We start from the raw sequence: 13,338 nt of genomic DNA on the forward strand, positions 1-13,338 counted from the left end.
GAGTTACACTCTCAACCCAGAAGGAGAAAAAAAATTCAGAGTATAAAGACCATAGCAAAACTTTCTCGATGCACAAACACCAGATGCTTTGATTTGCTATACTTTGCTTTATTAGATTACAATCTTACAAAGTCTAATTCCATTTCCTTTCTGGGAGGGGTGCTGGGACTGGCCCTGGGACCTTGTGCATGCATTTCCTTCAGCAGATCCGAGGGTTGCTATTGCTGGTCCAATGGCTTGTGTCTGAGTACACTGATGAGTTCAACAAGGTCATTCAGCTTAGTCTAAACTGTGCTTGAAAGCACATCCCTAAGCCAATGACTTTGGAGGTATCAAGCACTTACATTATGGTCTCTAATTACAAAGGGGAGGTCTGTAGAGACTGGCTGGACATACCACACATGTGTTTACTATATTTTAGCTATATTCAGGACTTTATTGAAAATTCTGTCTTGATGGCTTTCAGATCCATCCCAGAGCCAGACATAGTAGCACATGCCTGGAACCTTATCACTTACTCTGAACTGTCAACTGAGTAGGATCAAAGTAGACTATAGCCTTAGGTCTACACTTAGTGAGACTCTATCTCAAAAAAAAAAAAAAATACCACCCCCTAACACACAAAAATCAAAACCACAGAGGCACTAACATCTTGATACATTTGTGATGTGATCATTTTTTATTTAAGTTTTGTAATGTAGCCCTGATGGCCTGCAAAATATAAATTGAAATCTTTTTGAATCTTCATGTATCAGATTATTCTGAAGAATTCTATAATTTTTTGACCATTTCTTGTTCTGCTTCTTGAGACAGGGTTCTGAATTTGCTATGTGGTTGGTGATATTGGGACTACAGGTGTGTACCACAACATCTGGCTTTATTTTTCTAATGATTTGTAAAAGCAGAAAGTTTAAGTAGTAGCTTACAGGAACATGCACTTTTGTCCTGACACTGGAAACCAAAGTTCTCCAACAGGCTTCCCCAAAGTAGACTAGGTAGACCTGGCTGGTCAACACCACCAACTTGCAAGCTACTACAGACTATTCTATTGTCAGAATTTTAATTTTAGACATTAAAATTGAGGGTGAAATGTCAACAAAAAGCAAAAACTCCTTTGAAAGAATTTTCTTTCCTCTGAAATATGCACAACTATGAAAAATCCATCTTTTTGTGGTGGAGGCTGTTGAGATCAGCATCAACAGGTAGTCTAGGCTAGCCTCAAACTTTCAACAATCCTGCCTCTCCAGTGGCAGATCATGTTTGAGGAACCATCGCAGGTGAAAATGTATCTTATGGCTCTAAAAAACCCTTGAAATCAATGAAGTGAGAATTCAACCATTGTTTTATATGGCCTTTTGATAATTCTATGTATCTATTTTCTTTCAGTTTGATTCTGTATTCATTCCTACGAAGGAAGCCCAAAACACTCAAGTCTGAAGTCTGTGGCAGTAGTATGAAACATGAGTCAGCCATGTTAAAAGCATACTAATAAATCAATCAGCTTGTTGGTTTCCTATAGAGACAGTGACTCTCATGTAGCCCAGGCTGGCTTCGAATTCAGTCTTCTCCCTTCATTTTCCACACACTAGGATTACAGGTATATGCCCCATGCCCAGCTTAAACTAGCTCCTTTCTAAACTGAAATATTTCTGACTTATTTAAAAATATCATTTTAAAACTTAATGAAAACATTTTAGATGTGTATGAATAAAATGTGGTCAGATGAGATTTCAGATTAAACCTATTCACAAAACGATCTTGTTACTGTACCTGTTTGAAATGGGTCTTGTTATCTAGCCCATGCTGGCCTTGAATGCCACCTGCTCCTTAATGTTTTGGATTAAGGGCAAGTGCTACCAAGCCTCCTTAAAATAAAAATTTTGTTCTGTTTTGTGAGAAAGGATTTCCCTGTATAGTCCAGGCTGGCTTACAGCTCTGTAGCCTAAGCTCACCTACAACGTGTAATCCCTTCTGTCTCACCCTTGTGATGAATGGACTATAGGTCTCAACTATTCCCAGCTTAAAATGAAAATAGAAATGGAAATTAAGTTTGTTGGTAACATGATACCTCCCAGGGTAATAGGACAATAACTGATTCTTCACTGTATCAATTATCTTAAAGGAAAGGCAACTGTCTAAAAAAAGTCCATCAAAAACATTTCCTTTTACCTGGTCAGCTACATATTTAATCATTTAGCAGCAGCCTATTCTTCTCTTGCATGTTTGGACGTGGGATGTGGACATCCTTTTCTAACATGAACACATAATGAAGATATACTAAAGGTCACTCTAACATAGGTTGGCCTCAGACTCACGGCACCCCTCCTGCCTCGTCTCCTGAGTGATAAGAGTACAGGAATGAGCCATTTATGCTGACAGATATCTGCATGTTATCATAAGAAAAATTAACATTTTTGTGTGTAGTGCTGGGTATTGAATCCATACATGCTAAGAACACTCTCTACCACTGAGCCACAGCCCAGCTCAAGGTTAAATTTTCATAGCAAATTTTCTGTTGTCAATTTGTATTTTAACTAAGCAAATTAACTCTTGTGAGTAGTCTCTACTCCACTGAGTAAGACTGACTTTGGGAAAGAAGGGGTAAAAACGGCCAGTTTTAACCAACGACATTTAAAAAACTGCACTCTTTTACAACATGACAGACAGTGTCTCAGAGAGGCTTTGACACAGGATACTGTGGTAACTGGGGAGTATCTCTAGAGTAACCTGCAGAAACAGTCCCTGCTTCCAGCGTTCGGCATGGAGAACAGCTCCTGCTCCCGGCCTCGGCAGAGGGAGACAAGGAGAACCTGTCCCACTCTCAGAGCTACGCCATAAAAGCAGTGTCTAAGTCCTTTCAACTCCGTTCTTCGTCCAAGGCTTTTCTTTTGTATTTCTTTGACTGCTATCCAGGCTCCAAACAGCCAAGAGCTTCCAGAGACACAGTGGATTTCCACTCACACAAAGAAGCGCATCTTGTGAGAGATACACAGAGAATGAGGGCATTTTTACAGAAGTAGTATAAAACTTACAACCGAAGCAGAGCCGATGTCACATCAGCAGCCCTGCTCACGCTGCAAATGACCTGGCTGCAAATGACCTGGAAGGGACTCTAGACAAGTCTGGCATAAGGGTTCGTGCAATTTATCATAAAACTGTAGCATCTCAAGCACAGGTTAAGTTCAAACACTGAAAGATTTCCTAAAAGACAATAATGAAGGAAGACCTTTCTTGCTTCATAAGTTAAAAATCACAAGACAAATCAGACTGTTCACATGGGCAGTACTGTACATTACCAATCCCAAATGGATCACAGGACTCTTACACACACACACACACACACACACACACACACACACACACACACACACACCACACACCCCAACACCAGAGAGCATATTATTCCAAATGAACCAACCACAAAAATGATTCCTGTTGTTCATTATCCAACTATCTATGGCTATCAATTTAGTCGGGCCTGGGGCTGCTTTTTACAGGGAGGGGGCCTCCCATGGCGCACAATGTGTTTTTCTAAACTGTCCAGAATGGCTACAGCAATCTGCTGGACGTAGGGGTCTGTCTGTTCATGTTCTTTGATGTTGTACAAATGCTGTAGTCCTCCTTCTTCAATCAGCATGCTGCAGTATCTTGAAGCTGAAAGAAAAATACAAGAACATTTCTCTTAAGGTATTTATGCATTTTGAAGTTATCCCAAAAACAAAACAAGTTCTTTAGAGCTTACAACAAAACAAATGCATCAAAGGCCAGGCACGGTGGTATATGGAGCAAATCTACATAGTAAAGATCCTGCCTAAAAAAACAAAAACAAAAAACCCCCGCACAAATCAGGTGTCCTCCTCTATCAATCTCCACTTCATTCCCTTGAATTCAGGAAATCTTAAAAAAAAAAAAAAAAAATTATTCTTATTTTATATGTATGGGTGTTTTGTCTGCATGTATGTCTGTGTACCCCTTGTATGCCAGGGCCCAGAGAAGGCCAGGAAAAGGTATCAAATGCCCTGGAACTGGAGTTATAGGTGGTCGAGTCACCTTGTGGGTGCTGGGAATCTTTTTTTTTTTGGTTTTTCGAGACAGGGTTTCTGTGTGTAGCTTTGCGCCTTTCCTGGAACTCGCTTTGGAGACCAGGCTGGCCTCGAACTCACAGAGATCCGCCTGCCTCTGCCTCCCGAGTGCTGGGATTAAAGGCGTGCGCCACCACCGCCCGGCTTTTTTTTTTTTTTTGTCTTTTTTTTTTTTTTTTTTTCAGAGCTGAGGACCGAACCCAGGGCCTTGTGCTTGTTAGGCAAGCACTCTACCACTGAGCTAAATCCCCAACCCCGGCTTTTTTTTTTTAATTTTTTTTTTTTTTTTTTTTGGTGCTGGGAATCTTAAACTCAGATCCTTTATGGAAAAGCAGCTGGTGCTCTTAACTGCTGAGTTATCTCTTTAGCCCAGCTCTTTTTTTCTTTTTGGTTTTTCCAGGCAAGGTTTCTCTGTGTAGCTTTGGAGCCTGTCCTGGAACTCACTCTGTAGACCAGACTGGGCTTGAACTCAAAGAGATCTATCTGCCTCTGCCTCCTAAGTGATAGGATGAAAGGCATGCACCACCACCCTCTGGCTGCCCAGCTATTTTTAAGTGTGCCTATTTTTCTTTCTCTTTCTCTCCCTCTTTCTTTCTGATTTGCTTTTCTTGTAAGACAGGGTCTTATTATGCAGGCTAGACTGGCTTTAAACTTTTTTTGACCCTATTTCAACTTCCTGAGTGTTGGAACAAAGGCATGCCACCAAACACACCTACCAAGCTCTCTGGAAGAATTCACTGAATTCATAATCTAAATCTCTTACTCTGTATTTTAAAAGTGTCTTGGGGCTAGGAAGATGGCTCAATGGGTACAAGGGTTTGCTGTTCAAGCATAAGAGCCTGAGTTCTAATCCTAGAACTGCATAAAAAGCCAGGCATGGCCATGTGTGCCTGTAACTCCAGCTTTTGGGATGGAGACAGGTAGGTCCCACAAAATCCCTGGCCAGCCAACCTACCCAAAACAGCCAACTCCTGGTTCAGTGAGAGCAAGGCAGAAGGCAAAAGAGAAGACACCCATGTCCTCCTCTGGCCTTTGAATGTGTATGCATGGGTGCGTATACCCACAAAAGCATGTGTACCCTGCCCCCACACAAGTAAATGTACTTAAAAATCAGTGCAGCCAGTGGTCATGGCACACCCCTTTAATCCCAGCACTTGGGAGGCAAAGACAGGTGGATCTCTGTCAGTTCAAGGCCAGCCTGGTCTACACAGTGAGACTTATGTTGAACAAATAAACAAAACAAAAAGGCAGTGCAATATTACTTTAAAAATGACTAAAAATGACTTTCAAGGCCAGGCGGTGGTGGCCCACACCTTTAATCCCAGCACTTGGGAGGCAGAGCCAGGTGGATCTCTGTGAGTTCGAGGCCAGCCTGGTCTACAGAGCGAGACCCAGGACAGGCACCAAAACACAGAAAAACCTTGTCTTGGAAAAAAAAACAAAACAAAAAAAAACCACAAATAACTTTTGAGCTGTGTATGGTGGTGCACACCTTTAGCCTCAGCACTAAGGTAGAGGCAGGCAGATCTACATGAGTTCGAGGCCAGCCTGGTGTACAGAGCAAGTTCCAGGACAGTCAGGGCTACACAGAGAAACCCTATCTGTCTTGAAAAACAAAACAAAACAAAACAAAACAAAAAAAATGGCTTTCTGGAGGCTGGGGAGATGGTTCAGCAGTTAAGAGCACCACTGTAATTCCAGTTCCAGGGAATCTGATTGCATGTAGGTGGTGTACAAACATACATGCAGGCAAAACACCCATACCCATAAAATAAAAATTAAATAAAAAAGGGCGGGCTTTATGGAACTGGGTATGGCAGTGGCTTTTTGAATTCCAGCATTTGGGAAGCAAGTGAATCTCTATGAGCTGGAGGCTAGCCTGGTCTAAATAATAAGTTCTAGCCCAAACAAGCCAGGGTTACATAGTGAGACCCTGTCTCAAACAAACGAGCTTAGGGTTGAAGAGATGGCTCAGCTGTAATGGGTACTTGTTATTCTTAGAGAGGACCTGGGCTCAGCTCCCAGCACTCACATCCCTAACTGCAGTTCTAGGGGGTAGGATGCCCTCTTCTGGACTCAGCGGGCACCAAGGCAAGTACATCTCCAAGTTGGGGGCTAGTCTGGTCTACAGATTTCCAGGACTGATGGGAAACACAGAGAAACCTTGTCTTGAAAGAAAAAAAAGAAGTTGGGCTGTGGTGGCGCACACCTTGAATCCCAGAACTTGGGAGGCAGAGGCAAGCAGATCCCTGTGAGTTCGAGGCCAGCCTGGTCTACAGAGTGAGATCCAGGACAGGCTCCAAAGCTACAGAGAAACCCTGTCTTGAAAAAACATAATACAAAAAACCAAAACAAACAAACAAAAAACCAAAACAACAACAACAACAAAAAACCTCTTAAAAACAAAAAACAAAAACCCCACGGCTTTCTGGGCTGAAGATATATGTTAGAGAAGAGTCTTGTCTAGCATGTTCTAGGCATGGTGGTATATATCCACCTCACCACTCAAAAAGTTGAGACAAGAGGACTCCTGAGAGTTTATGGCTAGCCTGGGCTACATAGTGAGTTCTATGCTAGCTTGCCAGGACTATATAGGAAAAACTCAACAACCCTTAACCCCCTCCCCCAAATGACTTTCTGTAAAGGAGAATTTCGCTTGAACATAGTTCTAATTTTGGTACATACGATTCTTGCTGCAAACGTGTTGCATGGCCCAAACTGCCCACAGCTGGACTCCTGGTGTCGTAAAACAGCCAAGTAGTGGGAAAAATGGATTAAAGGATCTAAAGGTTCAAAATAAAAGAATCAAAGTCACATTTTATATAAAGTATCATTTTCTAAGTAGTGATTCTTACATCTTTAAGAAGACACATGCCATTTCTAGACTGATAGAAGACACCATGGTACAGAAAAAGTATTTAACATACTGTACTAAGGGGTGTGTGAGTGTGTGTATTTTTCAAAAGCGTTTGGTCTGTTTTGTTTTCCCTTTTTGGTCTCCCCCCTAGGAAAATACACTTTACACTTTAAAATTAGTTAGAAGAAGACAGGTGTGGTGGCTCCCACCTTTAATTGGGCGGCAGAGGTAGTTGGATCTCCGTGAGTTTGAAGCCAGCCTGGTTTACAGACTGAGTTCCAGGACAGCCAGGGTGATTAAAAAAAAAAAAAGGTGGGGGAGGAGGCAGAAGAGGTAAAAGGCTACCACATAGTAATAGAGAGCCATTCACCAAGGAGACAGAACAAACGTACACACATATGCACCACAGGCAGATGGGCTGCTAGCTTCAGAAAACAACACAGCCTGAGCTACGCAAGACCATGTGAGAGATCTTAAAAGAATAACCTAACAGTGTACCTCAAGGTCTTAGAAAAACAGGCAAACCCCAAAGCAGTGCATGACAAGAGACAATAAATAGGATGAAAGTTATCAATCAAATAAGGAGTTGCTCCTTAGAAAAAATGAAATTGGAGGTTCACTTAGTCACACTAACCAAAAGACTGAAATTAATACAATTAGAGATTTTAAACATGTTACAACAGATTACAACGAAGTCCAGAGGATTATTAGAGAATATTTTCAAAACTAATATTCCAGAAAATGGATTAAAATTCTAAATGACCTACTAAAATTAATCCAAGAAGACATACACAACCTAAAACAAATCCATCACAAGCAAAAAACCAAAAAACTGAAAGTCATCTCGAGGGTGGAGGGAAGCCAGGAATGGCGGTAATTTTTAATCCCAATACTCAGGAAGCAGACAGATCTTAGTGAGCTACAGTTCTGGGCCAGCCACGGCTATGTAGCCAGGCCTGTCTCAAAAAATAAAAAATAAAATAAAAACAAAAACCAACCAACTGCCAAAACAAACAAAAGGCCAAAAGTGAATTAAAATTCTTTTTTTTTGTTTGTTTGTTTTTTTGTTTTTCGAGACAGGGTTTCTCTGTGTAGCTTTGTGCCTTTCCTGGATCTCGCTCTGAAGACCAGGCTGGCCTTGAACTCACAAAGATCTGCCTGGCTCTGCCTCCCAAGTGCTGGGATTAAAGGCGTGTGCCACCACTGCCTGTGAATTAAATTCTTACAAAGCAAATTCAAGAACACGTTTAGAAGATTATGTATCACGACCAAGCTGATCATTCCAGGGATTCAGGATAGCTCAACATATGCACACCAGTAAATTTTATACAGCACATAAACAGATTCGAGGACAGAAATAATGATCATCTCAATCACCAAAGGCCTTTTACAAAGTTCAGCTTTCATTATAAAAGTCTGAGGAAATTAGCCTGATGCAACAGGCCCAAGTAGGCTCACACTATACACCAAATGGCAAAATAAATAAATAAATAATTTCATTTGAAACCAGACTGAGACAAGGGTGAGCACTTTCTCCACTGTTACTTAACTCAGGATTCATGTTTTAGCTAGAGAACAAAAGAATGCAATAAAGAAAAAGGAGAGTTATTAGTATTTACAGATAATTCTGTGATGAGTTTAGGTTGGCTCTTAGCTTAGCTTTATGTGCCCGTTTATAAGACCACAGTAATGGATGTAGGAAACAGCCATTATAATTTCCCAGTATTTTTTTTTTTCAGACAGGGTTTCTCTGTGTAGCTTTGCTCCTTTCCTGGATCTCGCTCTGTAGACCAGGCTGTCCTCAAACTCACAAAGATCCGCCTGCCTCTGCCTTTCAAATGCTGGGATTAAAGACATGCACCACCACCGCCGGCTCAATTGGGATTTCTTAAAGGAGAAATTAGTTAAAAGAGAGGATCCCCCCCCCCCAAAAAAAAGGGAAACACTGGAAGGAGTCTTACAAAGATTGACTTCAGCAGTAAATAGAATGATATCAAATTCAAAAGCTAGACAAATAATAATTGAATCTCTGGGTTTTGAAAATGCTAATGCACAATGCAAAAGGGTAATTAGGCTGTTAAAAGCAAGATCCTTGGAGGAATGGATCTGAGATGCAATCAATATTGAATCTCATGATCATGACAACGCTTGGATAGGAGAGGTGATTTCCAGAGGTTTGAAGAAAAATAGTAATGTCAGATGTTTCAATTGTGGTACACAAGGTCACCTAAAAAGGGACTGTAAACAGGACGTTCCTAGAAACAGTATTTTTTCAAGAAATAATCCCAAAAGAATACCCCTCCCTTCTGGATTATGCAGAAGGTATGGCAAAGGAAGACATTGGACTAATGAATGTAGATCAACAAGGGACAGACAAGGTAATCCCTTGCCTTTGCCATCAGGAAACGCTCTGAGGGGCCTCTCTCAGGCCCCCATATCAAATTTAGTCCTTTCCTGTAATCGTGGAGGAAACTCCTTCCCAGAGCAATTAAAGAACCTAATGCCTAGTGTAAAAAAACATACTGCTCTGGATGATATTAACAGCTATAGAAGAGAGAACAAAAAAATCAGGAGAAACTATAAATCAAAATTGATAAAGATTAGATTGGGAACTTCCCTAAAGTCAGGGTTGGGGAAGGGTTTTGTTTTTGTTTTTCAGGAGAATGAAGGCTAAGGAATCTGAAGAACATTGGATAAATGAGACATCTGAAGAAAAAAGGACAAATCATCCAGAAAAAAATGTCCCGTGAAAAAGATTTTATGCAGTGAACCATGACCATGCCTAACAGCAACCTTTGAAGTCTCCAAAAAGATGATGAGACCCTTTGAAGTCTACAAGATGATGATGGGACTCCATAACACTGATTCCACATGGACTATGATAAGGACACTAAGCTGACAAACACCACGCAAAGATCGGCTTTGGACTAAAAACTGCTCAGGACAATTTCAAGATGGCTAGCTGAGATGATCCAGCTTCACAGACTACTCTAGCCAGGACCTGAGACAAGCCCTGCACTTTCCCATTATGCAGAGACTGGATAACAAACGATACAGCTACCTCTCTCCCAGGTTAATTTGACAATTAACCCAAATTTTTCCTTTTCAGGATCCCCTAAAGATGTCATCACCCCCAGACAGCAGGAAGCAAACTTAAGAACATGATGTCCACATTCCCAAGAGGTGGGGCGGGTGGTTTTTGGTCTATGGATGGGTTATGGATATTTGCCATTGTTTTGGTGGTTGGCTACAAGTTGTTATTGGTAATGGTCAGGAAAAAAGTTGTATGAAGGAGATTAGATTCAGGATTCTTGTTTGAAAAGAAAAAAGAAAAAGAAAAAAAAGAGGATATAGATATGATAAGATAAAAGGTAGATTATTGAATCTATTCTGAAAAAAAAGATATAGAAATGATAGGATAAAAAGGTAGATTATTTAATTTACTCTGAAAAGAAAAAAAGGGAATATAGATGTAAGATAAAAAGGTAGATTATTTTTTAACTACTATTTCAACTCTTTTTTTAAATTTTTATTTTTACTTTTTTTTGTTTTAATGTGCATTAGTGTTTTGCCTGCATGTGTGTATGTGTGAGGGTGTCAGGTCCCCTGGAACTGGAGTTACAGACAGTTGTGAGCTGCCAGGTGGGTGCTGGGAATTGAACCCAGGTCCTCTGGAAGAGCAGCCAGTGCTCTTACCACTGAGCCCTCTCTCCAGGCCAAAAAAAGGGTAGATTATTGAATCTACTTTTAAAAAGCAACTACTAGTTTTAAATATTTTACATTGGATTGAATTTTTGTATACTGTATACAAATTGTGTATATTGATACAAATTTGAGATTAATTTTGTTAGAATATACTGTATATACATTTCTACTCTTGTTCAAGGTATTGTAACCATACAGCTCATTTAACAATGTAATGCAATTTTCTAGTCCTTGAAAGTTATTACCAAATATTTAGGATAATAAAGAAATGCAAGTTAGTAGTTAGTCATTACAATCAAACTTAGGTATGTTTTCAGGGTCAAATAAAAATATATTTTAGATATACAGATCATCTTCAAACACTTTAGATATCTGCAGACTATGGTATTTAAGATGTTTTAATACATAGATTTTTTTCTTTTTTTATGTCAATGAGACATGTCTGCTCCTGGCAGCACCAATCAACTTCAGAGAAGATGATGTGCATTAAAGAAACTCCACAGGGAGTTTACTTTCTTTGTGTCAAGTTAGCCACCGGGTAAAAAAAATACCCTTGCCTCGACTGCTGACAGTATGCTGTTCAAAATGGACAAGCAGGACACAAAAGAAAGGACTGCCGAACTTTGCCAAGACAAAGCAGGACAGCCCTTCAGAAAATCTTGCTTCACAGAGGAGTCTGACAGGTATGCTAAGCCTGTAGGCCAAAGATGAATGCCCCAATATTGCAGAGAAACCTCAGGAGACTGTCAAGGCAGCCAGCTGTTTCTATCATTTCTCACATTTTTTTGGAAGTCGCTTGTTTGCATTTCCTGCTTACTCAGCTAATATTATTTCCTACTCGGGTCTCTGAGGGAGCTGAAGACTAGATAGTTATAGTTTTCCTTGTTAACAAATTCAGGAAAAAAAAAACCTCACTAAAGAGGTGTAAAATGTATAAGTTTGAAAGACATCAAAAGATAGTTTTGGGTTGGTAATACAAGTTAGGATAGAAAGTGAATTAGGTACAACACTTTGGACTCATCAAAATAGGATAATGTATTTTCTCTGAATTTGTCAAATGTTTATGGACTGGACATTGTTAATGTAATTGACTATATATACTGTATATGGCTACTGTACTTATTGTATATAGTTTTTCTTATATTAGTTATAACCTTCTTTTATTATTTTACACAAAAAAGGGGAAATGTAGTGATATTTTGTTGTACTGTAATAAACTTTGCTTGAAAATCAGACAACAGAGCCAGCCACTAGAATAAATATAGAGGTCAGGCAGTGGTGGCACACACCTTTAAGCCCAGTACTTGGGAAGCACACTCGCCACTGATCCCAGCACTAGGAAGGCTGAGATAGGAAGTGAAATGGCTGGGTGGAGAAAGGCATATAAGGCGTGATGAGATAGTAACTAGAGGCCTTTTTGGCTGAGGACTCAGAGGTATTCAGTCTGAGAATTCACAGAGACAGTATCTTCTCTTTTTGGCTAAGGAGTCGGAGAGGTACAAAGTGGCTGTGGTTTGTTTCCTCTGATCTTTCAGGATTTACTCCAATATCTGGCTCTGGATTTTTATTAGGACTATTTAGGATTTATGCAACACATGGCTTCTGGGGTAAACACTTGCAGTGCAAGTCTGATGAGAAAGTGAGCTCCAGAACCTCAGACAGAAGATGACTGACTTCCAAAGGTTCTCTTCTGACTGTCTAATGCACATCATGGCACACATAAATAATAACCTACTTTTAAAAAGAAACAGAAAAGACCTGGAATGTCAAAACAATCTAAGCAGAAAAGAGCAATGCTGGAGATAGCAGACCTCTAACTATACTATACAACCACAACAACAAAACTGGGACAATGCCAGACATGTAGGCCAGTGAATAAGAAAGGAGACTCAGGAATAAACCTACAAAACTATAGCTACCACCTTTGACAGTGATGACAAAAACTTACACTGGGGAGCTGGAGAGATAGCTCAGCAGTTAAGAGCACTGGCTACTCTTCCAGAGGACTCTGGCTAGAGTCCCAGCTCCCGCATGTTGGCTCACAACCATCTGGAACTCCAGTTCCAGAGTACTGATTCAATGGCCTCTGAGAGCACTGGATGCATGTGGTACACAGACATACAATCAGGCAAAACACGGACTATACATGTAAAATTAAAATCTAAAAAAACAAGTCAAAAATATACCAGCATTTATTAGCCAATGAAAATAAGTTGTAATAAAATTCTCCAGCAATGGGAATATTTCAGACAGTAAGTTGCCTATCTTAATACCTAATTGTCATAGATTGATTTTAGCCTTCCACAATGCCTTTTGTTCTTGTTTTTTGTTTGGTTGGCTTCTTGTTGTTTTTTTTTTTGGGGGGGGGGGGGTAACTGTAGGATGGGAGTTGAGTGACAGTGACAGGGATCACAAACCCAGGGTTTTATAAATGACAGCCAGCACTTTACCAGGCATAGAACCCCAGCCCTCTTGGTCATCTTTAAATTTAAACAGCAGAGAACAAATTCCAGGGATCTGTCTTCAATAAATATGGATAAAAGGAAGGAATGTTGAATGAATAGTAGAAAATAATTCAAAATACTTAACCCCCCTTGAGACAGGTGTTAGCATTCAGACCCACTTCTTGAAATCCTGGCCATTAAGCAGAGAAATACCCTGGCCCGCCTAGCCTCCTGACGTCATCCTACATTC

General features: G+C 40.3%; 1 protein-coding gene across 1 annotated transcript in view; it reads right to left on the reverse strand.

The window, feature by feature from the left end:
• Nucleotides 1–2,158: 2,158 nt before the first annotated feature.
• Nucleotides 2,159–13,338, reverse strand: part of Zyg11b (zyg-11 family member B, cell cycle regulator) — a 53,073-nt gene continuing 41,893 nt past the window's right edge. The window contains exons 11-13 of the mRNA XM_059255849.1: nt 7,568–7,580; nt 6,768–6,865; nt 2,159–3,654 (exon numbers count right to left, since the gene is read on the reverse strand). Of these exons, the coding sequence (XP_059111832.1) occupies nt 3,464–3,654; nt 6,768–6,865; nt 7,568–7,580 (302 nt within the window). The 3' untranslated portion in view covers nt 2,159–3,463. The remainder of the gene's footprint in view (nt 3,655–6,767; nt 6,866–7,567; nt 7,581–13,338) is intronic.

Source organism: Peromyscus eremicus, chromosome 2 (assembly GCF_949786415.1).
Source record: "Peromyscus eremicus chromosome 2, PerEre_H2_v1, whole genome shotgun sequence".
Lineage (NCBI taxonomy): Eukaryota > Metazoa > Chordata > Mammalia > Rodentia > Cricetidae > Peromyscus > Peromyscus eremicus.